The sequence below is a fragment of the Catharus ustulatus genome, chromosome Z, assembly GCF_009819885.2.
Source record: "Catharus ustulatus isolate bCatUst1 chromosome Z, bCatUst1.pri.v2, whole genome shotgun sequence".
Lineage (NCBI taxonomy): Eukaryota > Metazoa > Chordata > Aves > Passeriformes > Turdidae > Catharus > Catharus ustulatus.
The window spans coordinates 59,433,012-59,449,951 of NC_046262.2; the positions used below are offsets into that span (position 1 = coordinate 59,433,012).

At 40.5% G+C, this 16,940-nt stretch overlaps 1 protein-coding gene across 3 annotated transcripts in view; it reads right to left on the reverse strand.

The window, feature by feature from the left end:
• Nucleotides 1-16,940, reverse strand: part of LPAR1 (lysophosphatidic acid receptor 1) — a 70,368-nt gene that overhangs the window by 38,350 nt on the left and 15,078 nt on the right. For all 3 annotated transcript variants that reach the window (XM_033084965.1, XM_033084966.2, XM_033084967.2), the window contains exon 2: nt 7,154-7,319. In XM_033084965.1, the coding sequence (XP_032940856.1) occupies nt 7,154-7,213 (60 nt within the window). In that variant the 5' untranslated portion in view covers nt 7,214-7,319. The remainder of the gene's footprint in view (nt 1-7,153; nt 7,320-16,940) is intronic.

Genomic DNA, 16,940 nt, shown 5'->3' on the forward strand with positions numbered 1-16,940 from the left:
TCCATGGATCCAGCATTTTCAGATGAGCTGTGTCCCTCACGAGTACTACAGAAATGTTCATAGGAAAATTTTCCAGTAGAGGAGGAAACACTGCTTGAATCAGAACATAGCTCTACATCATCACACACTCATGTGGATTCCTAGATTAGCTTATTTATGTTGATTATTACGGATTTATATTTGTTCTGCCACCCCATCTCTACTTTCCCAGGTCCTCTCAAAGGGAGATCTCCACTGTAATGCTGAGATATTGCAAAAATAAAGTAATTTGCTGTGGTGCAAGTAGAGCATATTGAGCCCAAATTTGGTACTTAGGCCCAAATGTTCCATACAAAGTACAGAAAGGGCTTCTGCAAAGCTCATAAAAACTTCTTTTCCTTTGGGGTAGCTTTCATGACAAGCTGAGCTTCACAAACACTAGCCAAACATGGGCACAGGCTCAACACTTCGTGGCTTTGTGGGAGACACAGGAAGACAATTATATTCCACCATCTCATTTAGTGATTGAAATATTCCACCTCTTATGCCTTCAGAAAATGTCTTTGTGATGATGCTGATTTGGCTGCTCCCCTATCTTGCCTAGCTCACTCCCAGTTGCCCACCTGCCTTACCCTCAACCTGAACATCACAGACATCCAAACTGCAGTGAGTCCCTGAAAGCTGCTGTGAGGATGAGTGCAGCTCAGGACAGACCCCCAACTTGGGAGGGGTTTTCTGGAGAGTGGTACAGCACACAGGATCCTATCTCTGCCCCTCAGAAGCCAGATTAGAAGCAGTTGGAGAGGAAAAAAAATCTGCACCTATAACATCCCAAATGAGTTTTCCTGCATAATGATTTACAACGTGCATCCTTTAGGCCCAGTTAGTCAACCAAGCTGGGAGTTTTAATTATTGGCTATAGCAGCTCAAAGACTGCAATTTTATGCTAAAAACCACTGTGGACTACATTAGAGTTGCTTCCATCTCCAGGGCACACCTCACCTTGCTCCTCACCAAGCTAACCAGCAAAGTGAGCACTTGGGAGAGTTCAGCCTACGAGCAAAATGCTTATGTCAACGAGCACAGCAAATTTCATTTTGAGACTGGAAATGAGAGATTTACAGATGGAAATATGAAGACTCTTCTATGTTTACAATAGGAAACATTTTTTTCATTAAATATACGTTAGACAATTTAGGTTTCTTTTGCTTTGACATATTGAAATATTTGTGAAATATATAAACAGATCATAGAAAAATCTTTGTCTCAGAGCTTTAGAAACAATGGGATCTCTATAACTAACTTGTTCACACATTACTGAGCAGTTGTCTTTAAGGCAGTATTGTCCACTTTAAACAAAATGGAGATGCATTCTGAACCTCCAGTAATCTCATCTAGTAAAATAACTTCTTTTAAAAAAATGTACCGGTATTTTAGTTTCCCCTATGATGTCTGCAACTGGGTGGATTCATTTCTAATCACAAATTGTTTTTTCCAGACTCACCATTGCCTTTTGTTCTCTTGTTTGCTGTATTTACCACCACCAGAGGCCTGTTTTGGTAACAAGGCTAATTTGTTTATTCAGCTCAAGGGGGACAAAAAAAAAATCCACACACTTGTTGACTGCAAAAACTTGGGCACCAAATCCAAAATGCAAATTGCGTTGTGCTTGGTTGGGGGAAGGGGTGACAACAGCTGTGCCAGCCCTCAGCAGCCTGTTCTCAAGTATATTATGAGAAGGATAACCATTCCATGGTAATGATAGTTTAAAGCTCTTGCACTCCAATTCAAACAAAACAAGGAGAAAATAGAGATGTACTCAATGGCACAGAGTAGGAGAAGTGGTTTTTGGCTCTGGCCATGAAAGGCCATTCTAATGGAAACTGCTCTGGATTTCTCTTTGGAACAGCTGCAAGTCAGTTATTCAAACGTACTCATTTGCTTCCAGCATTTGACTGATCCACTGCTGGCAAAAGCAAAGAGAGAAGGACGAATTTTTGTTGTTTTGTTTTAAGCATTTCTGAGACACTGTTGGAAGTCCCTGGTTCATTAAGTAACTGGAGCTCAAATCATTACTTCTTCAAAGCTTTTACTGCAGAATTCATCTCATGCCATTCACAAAGAGAGAAAATACTAATCACTTCAGAGAATACTTTCATCCGTATGGGTCATCACTTGTGATGTTTCTTTTTTTTTTTTGCGAACAGCAAAGCCCTCTGGGATGCTAAATGCCTCTTATAGAATTATTTAACTTTGTTTAATGCATTATCAGATTAGTCAGGTTTCTGTGAGATAATTGTATTTATTCATATTTGAGGCATGAAGTCATAACGTGTACAAAATATCTCCAAATTAAAAATCAAAAAGTTCTGTTAAATTTTAGCTCTCCCTCTTTAAGAGCAGAACAGCTTATATAGTCAGAAATCACTAGATTGTGATTCATTGTGATTAATCTGAGATCTTTTTTGCCTTACAATGAAATCCCCTGGCAAAAGCTCAAGGCATATTTGGGAAATTTTTTGTTTCATTTTGGGAATGCTGTCCCCTAACTATTTTCTATGTCAGATCACAGCTATGGACAGGTAAAACACGTTGAAACTTTACTTATCTTTCACTTTTACACATGACCAGGATGCCTGTGCTCTTCTTGTGCCTGATAACAAATGGGGTTGGAAAAGAAGAAAGGAGATTTGAATAATAAGTGCATTGTGAATGTATGAAGAAGAAACATGACAGCAGCAAATATGTGGCTTCAACAGAGGGTTGTAGAGAATCACCAGAAGCAGGTCTTATGTTGACACACCAGCTGTAAGAATATTTAAGACAGTACTAGCCATCTCACATCTGGTACCCAGAAGTGACTTGCAAAAACTTTTTTTCAAAATGTGAACCTTTTGTTATCTGACTCAGAGGATAAATCTTGGGGAAGTACCATTTGCTACTCAATTAACAGGAACTTCTCTTATTGTGGTGCCAAGATTGAAGTCCAAGCAAAAACCTATCAGAAGGATTTCTGGCTTAAAGAAAAGGTCCTGCTGAGGTCTCAGAGATTCTCTCCCAGGGGAAATAAGCTTGTTTGCTTGGTGCAGTCAAAGGACTGATGATAAGCAGAGGAAAATTTTTTACTGCAATGTATAAACATGTATGCATATACATATATAGGTATAGATATATATGAAAAAGATAGTATTTACTTTTGAGTCTAAATTGACCAAATGTGAAGGAAGCCAACTATGCTGGCAATACCAAAGGAAAGTTTCAAGATAAGGATTAAGAAAAACCAACCAAAGCAAATTCAAAGTAAAGCAGCAAAACTCTTCTTTTTGCAACTAAGATGCCATCTAGCTCATGCAAAAGGCATGCAATGTTACTTCCAAGTTTAAAAAAAAAATCCTTCCTTAAAACACTAGTCTCTAAATTACTTCTGCAGCACACTGTGGCATCTCCTCAATTTCAAAAGGCAAAATAACGTCCTCTGGGGGCGGGGGGGGGCCCAGAATGTTTTAATCAATATTGTTTTCTAAACTGTATCCAAAAACTCATTCCAAACATGAAAGACAAAAGCCCATGCAGTCCAAGTATGAAAAGTGCTTTACTTCAATATTTAATCTAGCAACTGCCTCTTTACATATGTATCTCACTATGTCCTTGTCTGTTATAAAGGTCTTCCTTACTCTCAAAAACATATAGATGGCTCTCAGAAGATTGTGTGGAGATGTTATTCTTTTATATATGATTGAAGACTTTTATCAACTGTCATATCCACAGTGATTTACTGTGATCTGTGGGAATTTATGCAAGCATTTAAGTCTTCTCATACAGATACCTATTTTGAGCCTACGTTTACAACATGACGATGAGAGAATATTACTTTTTCTACCATAATATCCTACACTGGGATGCCAGTCTTTCCTTTGCTTCTTGTTGTAATTTCTTTTTGGCTCTCAAATCAAATCCCATTAAAGCACAGTTTCTAAAACTTGAGTGTGGAGGAAAACTTTTAGATTACTAATCAATGACCAGAATCATCTGTTTATTTCTAGTCTTTGTGATGTAAGTCCAGGCAGAATTTATTCATCAAAAACTCCCTGCAGATCCAGGATACATGAATTTATTCAGCACAACAGAAAGATAACCATGCTGATCATCAAGTCCTTCACAAGTGATAGCTTTTCTTCTGCTCATTCTTACACTACAGCGGTTCTTATTCTCCTTTTGAGAAGGCATTTGTCCTGAACAACAATCCTTAGATATACATAAATATAAAACATGCTGCAATCAAGCAATCTACATGAGTGAAATCTCCTTGGAATTGAGGGTAGTGGCTGGGTTTCCATTATGGTGAGGGCTGGCAAACTGACTACACTGGACTACTGCCACAAACACACCACAGCAAGAGCTACATACTCACCATAGTAGAGGTAACAACTGTCTGGCTGGAAACATACCCTCTAAAGCATAGCCACTGCTTGGAAGGGACACCATCTCAGGCCCTGAGAGACACATTTTGTAGCGATGTGGTACGCCAGAGGGAATCGAATCAGACAAAGGGACGCATTTTCAAAAAAACCTCATGAACTCCCAGGCAAAGAAACACAGCACTGGGTGGATATACCGCATCCCTTATCAGCCATGATCCCCTAGGAAGTTTCAGAGGTATAGTGGACTGCTGAAGACCATTTTAAGAGCATTAGGTAATGGGCCATGGAAGCAAATTTAGCGGAAGCCCTTTGGCTGCTTAATACTGCCTGGGATCTGCTGACTGTCTTGGTCCTACCCAAACAAAATCCCTTCACACTGTGGTAGGAGATACGGTCCCTGCACTACACAGGGAAGTGGTTGGGTAAGTCTGTGTGGGTTTCTCCTGACAGTAAGGCAAATGCATTAGTGGGATTGTCTTTGCCCAAGGCCCTGGATGTACTTGGTGGGCAATGATTTGGAGGGTAATGCAGAAGGATGGGGAGACATGTTGTGTGTCTCAAGGAGATGTAATCCTGGGGCAAAAATATACTGTGGTGGTGTAAGTTGTATGTAGCAGAAAGTAAAGTAGAAGGAGTGACATGAGCTGATGAAGGATGGATTTTGTGGAGCAAGGAGAATACAATGACAACCCAAGCTACACTGGTATTGGTGCCCAATGATCAAGCATACCACTTGTCCTGTCCTTTCCATTCATCCTGATGGACTGGAAATCTGGAGGGATGAAGGAAGCCCATGAAACAGGAAAATAATATCTATCTGTGAAAGTGGAGGGGACAGTAATTAATGAAAATGTGTGTTTGGTAGAGAGATGGTTTAAGGATGTAGTTTAAGATGACTGTGTGTGTAAAAAGGGGTTCTAGTAATGAAAAATAAATACAAAGGAACAATCAGAGGTCAGTCACAGGTATGGAATAAGGGGTGGAGATTATATTGAGTCTGGCTGGGCTGGAGTTCATTTTCCCATAACAGCCGTGTGCTTTGCACAGGTAGTTGGAAAGGTGCTGATAGCGCACCAGTTTTGGCTATTGCTGAGCAGCACTGACACGGCATCAGCACTGTCTCTCCAACATTCCTCCCTCCATCAAGGTGCCCCTTGGGATCCTGGGAGGGGACACAACCAGGCCAGCTAAGCCAAACTGACAAAGCAATATTCCTCATAAAAAAGCTGAGGCAAGGCAGGAGGAGGAATGGGATACATTAGTTGTTTTACAGTGTTTGCCTTCCAGAGCAGTCATGCTCCACATGCTGAAGCCCTGTTTCCTGGGAAGTGGCTGAGCATCACTCACTGATGGGAAGCAGCGATTAATTTATTTTCCCCTTCACTTATACACACAAAAAATTCCACTTTGTTTTCTTTGGCTTTAGTAAACTGCCTTATCTCTAACTTCAAGTTCTTCTCCATATTATTTTTCTCTTCCCTGTTCCACTGGGAAGGGGATTGATAGAGCCGCTTGATGGGCAGCTGGTGCTCAGCCAAGGTTAACGCACTACATTCATACATAGAGAAGGCTCTGAAGAGGCAGCCTACAAAGACAGAGGTGCAAATGTGTGGTAAGGGCCTGCAGGAACCCTTTCCCCAGAAAGGGAGAAGATTTGGCAGTAGCTATGCAGCCAGGGCGCCTTCTACCAAGTAGTCTGCTGTGCTGTAAAGAAAAAAAATCCTTCTGGAACCTTAACAGAGACTCAAAAAGCAACAAAAATACACTAGTCCTCCATTTGAAACACAGGAAGAAGAGTAACAATAGGAAGTTTCTCAAAAACAGACTTTGGATTTAGCTCCTATCACATCATCACTCAGTAGTGGACGTGTTTTTTCCTAAATTCATAGAGCCTAGGCACTTGTTGCTGAGAGCTGCAGTTTCTTGAGCTAAAGAATCTGCAGCAAACAAGAATAGCAAAAAATAAGCAAAAAAATATTGGTATCCAGTTTTCTTATATCTACCTTAATTATTGTGGTTCCTTTTTGAGTAAAAGACACAACTCATATCCTTAAATGTTTTAACTTGTAACAGGCAATTGGGTCTATGTGAAGTCAAAAGGACTTTCAAAGTGCTTTTCTGAAATGAAATCTTCACTGTTGTGAACATCTCCTTTTCTGTTTGCAGTTTTTATTTTATCAGAATACTCAAGTACTTGGTGTTCAGTACATAAAGCTAAGAAACCACTTTTATAAACGAGTCTGAAACACACAGAGGTTTCATGAAAGTATGATTAGGGTGTTCGTAGTGGTAAACATATGATTAATTTTATTACTGCTTTTCACTTAAAACTTTTCTGATAAGAACACTGAACCTGAAAGTTTGTTTGGTATTATTCCAAGTTATCCACATTACAGATCATATTTTGCCATAATTTTCTGCTACAAGTAGTACTATAACACAGCAATGTCATGTGTCAAAGTATAAAAACACTCCTGGTAAGTGATGAGTGTCTTTAATATAGTATTTCCAGAAAATTCCCCTGATGACTCAAAATGAGAGAGGAGAAGAAGCTAGGATTCAACGAGAAAATAAGAAAGAGATGAAGATGAAACTTGCTAGAGTTTCATTGTGGTCTACTGTGCTGGTTTGGTATGAATTGAGTTTTGGTGAGAAGGGAATGAGCCCAGCCAAGGAAGCGATGCTCTCAGAGAAGCTGCTAACAGCTTCCTTTATGCCTGGCAAATGAAACTGAAACCACCACATCTACTCACCTCAATCACCTCAGGCTGGGACATCATGGATGATGGCACCAAATCAGTGGGGATATCCATGGTAGCTCAAAACGCCCCTGCTGTCCTTGCACTGCTCTGCTCCAGCAAGCTCTTGGTAGGAACACAAAAGCCCTTCCTCAGACTCTAGTCATACTGATATTTATTCCTAACGGGAAAGAAAAAAAAAACCTGTTGAGAAGAACAAGAGAATTGGATAGGCAGTCAACATGCAAGACCCTGGGCTGCTGCAAAACCAGTCTGAGTTTGTACAGCACCACTTGCTGACATGACCACTCACAATAGATTCACAGGACAAGTTTCAAAAGGCATACTGTAACTTGAACCAGAACAGGAAAAAAATTCATTTGACAAGACAAACTAGACTCACACAAACTGAAATCAGCAAGAAGGCTAAGGCACAAACTGCTTTTCTTTTGCAAGGAAATACGGTCACCTAAAGAACACTGGAACTGTGCTGACATTTTTCCCCCTCGCAACAAAAGAAAAAAGAAAATCCCCACAAAAGAATGTTCATAGAATTACTTGCTGGAATTCAGGATATATTTATTCTCTCCATTCAGTGATCACATGAACTTTCCTTCTTTGTTAAGAAAAACAGCTTACACATTATGACTTAAAAATATGATGCCCTTTTTTTCCAGGTAGTCACAGATTTGGAGTCCATGAATACACTGAACTGTAAAATTTAATCAGTTTATTCAACAGAATGAAGTTATCTTCATAGCTAGCATGTCTATCAAGATCGGTCCAGCTTCCACAGATATGCTCTTTTCTTTTTCTACTTGTGTGCAAAGAACACAAAGGTAGAGGGGAAACCCCTGTAAATGTTCAAGACATTAATCCTATTAAAAAATTCTAGACTAAGACTCCCGCTGGCTTTTTCCCTTAGCCAGACCAGACATACACAACACAACCCACAAATTAGTCACCACAGAAAGGATTTTGGAGAGACACCTACAGTCTTCATCTATCACTTCCTATTCTGCAATTCGGGGCAGAAATCTACCGTGCAAAGTGTAATCAGCATCCAATAAACATATCAAAAATTACTCCAAACTTCAGTGGTATTTTTCAAACTGAGGCCATGCTATAGTAACACAGTCAATGCCAGTAACTTTCCTGGCCATAAGTTCATTTTTTCAAAGGCAACACTTAGCAGACCAAGAAAGAACAGATAAGTGCTGTAGGAAAGTTATGCTCCACATGCTTTTCTGATTCAGTTATGTCTTTTTTTTTTTTGTCTTGTTAATTTAAACTCAGCCTTTGCACGCCACTGTGGAAATTATTTCTCCTTCTTAAAAAGCATCATCTTGAAATGCCTGCTTCGCATTTCAACACATCCCCACATGCCTTACGTCACATGTAGCTGTCTCATCTTCCAAGCTGTAGAATCACTTTTTCCATCTTTATATAGCTTTCCAGTGACCCCTATTCTTTCCTACTCAGTTCTTGCTAGTAACCTTTCATTCTTTCCACTCCCTGCTCCAAATTTCTTCTCCTTTGCTTGTGGGGAGAGTAGAAAATGGAGACATAGCCTCTCTCCAAGATAATCTTCACAAAGTAAAAGCACAAATGCAACCTTCAGGCTTCCTGTTTTGTTTTTTATTTTTCCAAAAAATGAGATTTGAACTAATTTTCTGAAATTCACAATTTTTCTATGGACAGATGAAGGAAACAGGACCAACATGGAATTATAACTTCGGGAAGCTTCTGCAACTTGAGAGTGATTTTCAGTAAAACTCTATCAACAGCCTGAAGATCCTCAACCAACATATATCATCAATGTCTTGTGAGTTGTTGCAACTGTAACTTAAATAAGATCTCAAAAGACATTTTTTTCTGTTTTTCTCCTGGCATGCTTAAAAGCAGCAGTTTCACTGCACCTACTTTAAAACAGGTCATTGTTAGTTTCTTTTAAAATCTTTTCTCTTAATCTTGAAATGCTGCCACTTTTGCATAACAAAGGTTGGGAAAAAAATTACAGTTGAAGCTGACTTTAGGGAATATTAATACCAAAACCAAATGTATGCTTAGAATCCAGTTTGTCAAACAAAAAGGAGAGAAAACAAGTATTTTTACTAGGGACCATCATAAAGAAAAAAAACCCTGAAAAACTACGAAAAAAATCTGAAGTCTGTTCAGTTAACAGTGTAAAATACTAATTGATGCCAGATGTATAGGTCCTGTAAACTCAAAAAAAATTAAAACATTTGAACACCATGTAAAAAAGGTGAGAAAATGTGAAAAAGGTCTCACACAAATGTCACATTTCCTGATGTCACATCTGAATTTTTGCCATCTGAAAGTATTCTTTTGGCATCACTCACTCTGGTAGCCTTCACTAAACAACCCTGCTTGCGGTTAATTCATTCAGTTCACAAATAAATGAATCAACTCTCCATGGCAGCCTTACCAGTCACAAAGGAAAATGAATACCATCCAGGGAAGAACAATGACTGGTCCTGCCTAGCATTTCATTTTACCACTTGTTGGAGTGATAGGTAGCACAACAGGTGTTTATCTGCTGTCTCAAGTTAAGATATGAGCAATTTATTGGAAACAGCAATGAGGTAAGAATATGAACAGAAAGAAGAACAATACTAGTAACATAAGTATACCTAAAGAAGGTGATTTATATGCAAAAGTGCTCAAAGACTGACCTGGTGCCATGCTGCCCCTGAACAATAAACCATGCATAGACCCTTTGTGCCTATGTTTTTCTTCCCGACTGTGAGCCTCCCCTCTTTCTTGGAAGCAAGATTCCCTTACTTCCAGCCTGCTGCAGTGATGTATGTTGCATAGAACATGCACCTAGGCATGCCCACAGGACTCCAGGTTTTGACCCTCTCGTTGCTACTGTGAGAAAACTAACTCTATCTTCCCATACCTTCCAACTTTATACACACCTACGCAGATACACACAAACCCAGGTATCACTTCCATAGTCAATGGCTGTCCCTCCAAGATGTCTGTTGTGTTCATTCAGTCCATGACTGTGGGTCCTATGAGGAGCTCATGTCTGGTGTATCCGGAGCATCCATACTCTTTGTCTTTGGTAGTTATGGCATGTAGTGGCAGTGTCATTCAGCAACCAGTATTATCTAATTCTGCATTACAGGCTCTTCTCACCCAAAATCCTTTTGAGGTACACAGCATGTTTCCCCATCCCTCTGCATTACCCACCAAGTGCGCTCAAGTTCTTGAACAAAAAGAATGCCATGGATGGGTCTGCCTTTTCTTGAGGCAGCACTAATCCAAACTATCTTCCTTACATATTTCTCATACGCACTACTGCAACTTTATTCCCTTCTACTGTACATGGAAGTTTGGATTGGGCAGAGCCAGCTCAAATCGTAGAGCCTCTAATACTTGAGCCTCTAGTATTAACTAACCAGGTGGCCTTTGCTAAATGTAGATGTCAATGTTTGAAGGTCCCATACCCATTGCTTTCAATGTGGTTTTATGGAAGTCCACTGCACTGTTCAATTTTTGCAGACTGGTGCATGAAAACCCACTCAATCCTGTGCTCTCTGGGCCAGATGTCTATTACTGAAATGAGTCCCATTGTCTGACTCAGTTCTCTCAGGGGTACCATGCCTCCAAAGGACCTGTTTCTCAAGGCCCAGGATGGTGTTCCGAGCAGTGGCATGAGGCACAGGGTAGGTCTCCAACCATCCAGTGGTGGCTTCCACCATGGTCAGCACGTAGCACTTGCCTTGGCGGGTTTGAGGCAGTGCGACGTAGTCAATCTGCCAGGCCTCCCCGTACTTATATTTGGACCAACGCCCACCATACCAGAGGGGCTTCACCTGCTTGGCTTGCTTGATGGCAGCGCACATCTCCCAGTTATGGATAACTTGAGAAACACTGTCTATGGTTAGATCCACCCCTGGATCACAAGCCCATCTCTGTGTTGCATCTCTTCTCTGATGATCAGAGGCATCATGGGCCCACTGAGCCAGAAGCCATTCTTGTTGCCAGTGCAGATCTACCCAAGACACTTCAACCTTGGCAGCTCATCCACCTGTCTGCTGTTGCAGTGCTCTTCACAAGCCTGAATATTGGGTGCATGTGCATCTACAGCACACACTTTTGCAGCAACTCCTCTACCTAGGCAGAGATGTCTTGCCACAATTCAGAAGTCCAGATGTGTTTCCCTCTATGTTGCCAATTGTCTTTTTACCATCATTCCAGCCACCCCCACAGAGTGCTTGCCACCATCCAGAATCAGTACAGAGGTAGATCACTGGCCACTTCTCTCATTCAGTTATATCCAAACCCACCTGGATGGTTTTAAGCTCTGCAACCTGACTTGATCCATCAAGCTTCATACCTTGCCATATAGGACTCCATACAACAGCTTTTCATTATTGATATATCCCTAAGATATGGCACAAACTATCAGTAAAGAGAATCTAGCTTCTCATTTTCAGGTAGCTGATTGCATGATAAGGTCTTCTCAGCACATGTCACCTCTACCTCCTCCACCTCTTCTGATGATAATCTGGAATTTTTGCTTTTGTACTAGTCCATGATGACTTCTGGTGGTTTGGATTTTCTGTTTGAGCTTGCTGTGTGATCAAGTGCAACCCATTTACTCCATGTAGCATCAGCCACATTAAGTGTGGAAGAGACTTTCCCTTTGAATATCCAGCCCAGCTCTGGGCAGCCAGGGTGCCAGGAGGAGCTATACTTGAGTGCCAATGATTTCTGAAGCAGATTGATCCCCTTCATAAGCTGCCAGATATGCTTCTTCAGCCAAGTGTAGGATGCCTTGGATCCTTTGTATCGCTGACTTCAGGGGGTGTCCTTGAGTCTCTCCCAGTACTTGCAAGAGACTCCAGGAAGGTCCATTCTCCCTGACTGTGGTGTAGAGCACATCTTTTACTTCATATCTCATCCTGACTGGTCCAAGGGCCTACTGCATGAACAATCTACTGTTTAATTTGTCCAAAAGTTGCTTGTTGTTCAGGATCCCACTTGAAATCATTCTTCTTCCATGTCACCTGATAGAGGGGGCTTACAATCTGACTCTACTCTGGAATATAGATCCTCCAAAAAACCACAAGGCCTAAGAAAGTCTGTGTTTCCTTCTTGCTGGCTGGTGGGGACACAACTGTAGGTCCCTTGATCTTACTTCACCAAAAACTGGGATGCCACCAAGGAAAAAGGACAAGCCAAGATAATTTAAGTTGTTTTGAGGAATATATTTAATGCAGGTATCTCAGTGTGCAGGTTGCAAGCTGAGCTACCTGCACTTAGTGTATTCCTCAGTGGAAGTGGTTATGATCTTTACAGTTTCCTCCTAATTCTGCCCTCTCTCTGTTCCATGGGATGTTGTATATGCAAACGAAGACAACCCCCTGCACTCTGTTCAGTACTTAAAAGAGCTACTAGAAGGCAATAGCTGTGATTCAGTACTGGGAAGAAGAAGCAGAAAAGAAATAAAAGCGGAGATTTCCAGACAGCTGGTGCAGCCCATTGTTGTACACTTGCCCTAAAGTTCTTCTGAACAACAATGAGCAATTTTTTTCCATTTAATGAGACTCCCTACTATCTCCCCATCAAATTTCTGATGTCTCAGCAAAGAAACTACCATTCCTCTTGTCTCAGCAGATGTACTAACAGTTTGGAAGCTAGCACAAAATTAATGGTGCCAGTCAAACTTTCCTGATAGGGTGTGTTTGAATACAGATACTTTACAGAGCAAATTCTGTAGGTTGGTTGTATCAGCCTGGCTCTATTACCATGGCATTAAGTACTGAAAAAATCTAGAATATGGCATTGATTAAACACGTTCTATAGTGGTGACTGCAACTAATCAGCACACCTTTAGAAAAACTACTGTCTTAAGTTACAATATAAGATGTAACCAACAGTATGTATTCTATTTAGTATGTACTCTATTTTCATAAACTGTTAAAACCAGGTGCGGTAGCACTCTTTATCTCTTCCATGACACATCCCTGATGACTCCTTCCAAGGGATATCTTCTGTTAATGGGTCATCAAGGTCTTGCTGCATGACTCATAAAATTACATCATCCCATTGTGAGATGCTCTTCCCAGGGAGAGGAACAAAGCACTCCTGCCTGGATATAATATGAGGTTTGGAACACAAGAGCATCTACCACTGGATTCCCAAGTGACAAGAGCTTGACAAACACCACTGGAGAAGGACCACACTTTACTACAGGATCACCGCTTGAATAGAACCACATCCACCATTTAACTGGACTGCTATCACCACCCTGACCAACAAGCTGTCAGGTTGTATTCTGACTGACAGTGAAAGCCAGTGTTTTCTGCCTCTATTTCAATTTTCCTCCTAAACTGTAGTTCTGACTTGGAACCTCTCAGTGCTTCACTATCAACTACCAATAAAATGCACAAGTTACAACTGTTCTTACAGCACATGCAACACCTCCATTGTCCTAGTGAACACCAGTTCTACAAATATGCCCACCCCCATGACTTCCTTCTGTTTCTAAACACTGGCCAGACTGCTTGAAAAAATTACAGAGCTATAGCTTCTCACCCATTTGGAAGATCTTCATAAGAATTAATAAATCCACTGTGAAAATGGATTCGTGAAGTATTACTGAGGGGTCGTGGAAGTCTGGAAGGGGAGTGCCAAAAACAAGGGGCAAGCGCACCACATTTCCTGTGCTGGCTGCACTACCAAGCCCCCTGGAAACAGTCCCTGTCAGTAAAGTCAGACATTTCTGTGGGTCTAACTTCACTGGCTAGAAAAATAGAACGGAATTTACTAACATATGAAAAGGTTAAGACACAACAATAAGAAACCTGTACCTTGCAAATACTGAAATAAAAACAGAACAAAACCAAAGCCCAGAGTGAACCATATCTGACTCTGTCTTTCCCAGTATTGAGTGGTAAAAGTTACAAAATTAACAGAAGTTATAACCAGCCCGAAGAAATTGTCCAGATTTTTAAGTTTAAGAATAAAGATCAAAGACAGATTGGAGGCACAACAAAACTGAACTTATTCGTTCACTTCTGCAGAAGAAACAAATCCTCACAGGAAACAATGTTAACTTTTCATGCTGGTGTTGGACTAGCATGCTGTATAGGAGCAAAAGCTCTTACATATGCACCAAAGACAGGCAATAACTATACAGAATAAAATATGCTTATATAAATAATACCTCATACCCAAAACACACGGTGTATATTTTTCCAAACCACAACTGGAAATACATTTATATCTAGAAACATTCTTCCATCAAATCCCTGATCCTGAGGAGGAATCCCCTATGGACCTAGTAATTTCTTTGCAGTTGTCAATACTTAATTCGCTTTGACATTAAATGCCAATTCCTTGCAGATATTGTTTAAGATATCAGGATTTTCTTCTACAGCCTGAAAACATTAATCCTACAGCATTAATTTCTATCCAGACCACTCTGCTCACAGAACTCCTGCTGTTGATGAAGCATTGCACTGTTTGAGCACAAACACATCCAGAGCAATTATTAAAAAGGATCATTTTCCAACCTGACACAATAGATGAACAACACAGAAACTGGTTTAAAAAAACATGATTAAAACTCAGGAGGGAGGGAGAGGGAAGGAGACCGGCAACAAGAGTAACATAGTGTTTTAAATGTTTCACTGTCATCAAAAAATGACATCAATAATAAATAAACTGGAAACTACAATGGATAGTTGAGTCGGTTGGCCCAAACCCCAGAACTGGTTGGTACTAAACCTTCTCTCATGATCTCACTCTTTGGCTTTATGTAGCAGAACAAAATTTTGTAGCAGATCTGCAGAAGCACTACCAGAACTGCATTCACAAGATGTCCTGTGTGATGGGGATGGATCACAGCAGGGCTGTCAGTGAGGCCAGCTGAGACAGCCTCCTGCCTAGGCACTGAGAGAGGACACGAGAACAGCCTCCTGCAGGAGCACTGGACAGCAAGCCACATCACCACCCACCATTTGATCTCCAGCAGGCTGCCTGACCCACCTCAAAATCTCAAGGGAGACCAGGGTAAAAGGGCATGGACAGCTCAGCAGATCATATCACAAAAATGGCAGTATCCTGGTCATTAGAGACCAGCCTCCTTTTATTCCATGCACATAATCTGTTTTCTGGAATTTTTCAGGGTTTGGTATGGGTTTTATTTCAGTTTGGTTGGGTGTTTTTTTTTGGTGTGGAGTTTTTTTGTTTGTGTTTGTTTTTGTATGTGTGTGTTTTTGTAGGATTTTTGTTTTGTTTTCAGCAATCTGAGCACTCAGGATTTTGACAACCAGAAAAACAGGACAAAAACACTCTCCCAATTACAGATCAAACCCGACCACTGAACATGTCAAAACAGGTAGTGCCTACACCACTGCTGTCCCTTCAGAATGACTGTGCCCTAAACAATTTTCTTGGAAGCGATTCAGTGTTACAAAGACATAACAAAGGGTCAAGGATTTTATTGCTATGATTCAATGAAAGTAATACATCTATTTTTGTGTTGGTATGATGTCTGCTTGGATTGCAATCTGTCAGTCAAAGCACACATCCAGCTTAATATTAAGTGCCACCACCTCTTTAGCCACAAACATCATTGAAAGCAAGACAGCAGCATGTTTAGCTGTGCATCAGCTTGAAGATTGCTTTACTTAAATGGCATCAGCTGTTTATTTAAACAAATAGAGCACTCAGCTTTCATTTAAACAAACCAAAACAAAATAAGAGACAACACCTTGGAAAATGCAACTTCAAGACACCCAGGTACCTGAAAAATCCGACAAAAAACCCAGAACCAAACCAAACAGAACAAACATGAGACCTCACTTAAAGATCAAACTGAAATGCAGAAGTCCCGAAGTGTATTACTAACCACAAAAGAAAGAAAGAAAGAAAGAAATTCACGTTTCCTATCTTCCCTTCTGCCTTCCTCCAAATCATACCTGTACACCTCAAAGACTTTTAGACTTTTTAAACGCTAAAAGAGACTTCCAGTTTCCATTACCTCAGTCTTTACTTTCAAAATACAGCTGTTAGCCTTTCTTAGGTAAGGAAAAAAGATTAAGATCTCAGTAGTGATCTGAGGCTAGAAATTTATTTCTATACAGATTGTAAAAACTGCTCTTAGATTCAGTAGGACTCTTCCACAACACAAGGTCCCACAGAAGATCTCAAATCTAAGTCATTTATTTGCATTCACAGTGCAGTCTGTTCTTCAAGAAAAAAAATTACGTCAGTCAAACCTTTTTGAATAGAAGCTCTGTGGCTAATGTGGGGAAGATCATTGTTCTAGCCTCAATAATACAAGTACTACAAAATTGCTGCTAAGGTTTCCCATAGCAGAATACAGCCTGCAAGTTCAGCAAAGATGGCCCAGGTGGAGCCTCCTTAACCAAGCTAAAAGTTTCATGAACTCCGCAGAGGGAGTGTTGTGTGAAACTGTCCTCTTTCCCCACAGTAAGATTAGGGAGTGATCTGTCACCTTAATAATTTATCATGCACTGAATTAATTTACCGCAATAAAATAGTATCATCATGCAGTTGGACTCCCTCAGAGAAATCATCTGCTGTCACAAAAGAACTTGGTTCAGCAAAGATACCTTCACAGTGACCTCACCAAGCCAAGGTTAGAGGAGACCCTGCCGACACCCCCAAATAAAAACAGAAGAGCAATCTGAATGTACATAAGGATAAAAATGTCTCTTCACAGATTTTCAATGAAATCAACCAAACAAAACAGTAGATAGAATAATATCCTCAAGCCTTTATCTTGCAGGGAAGA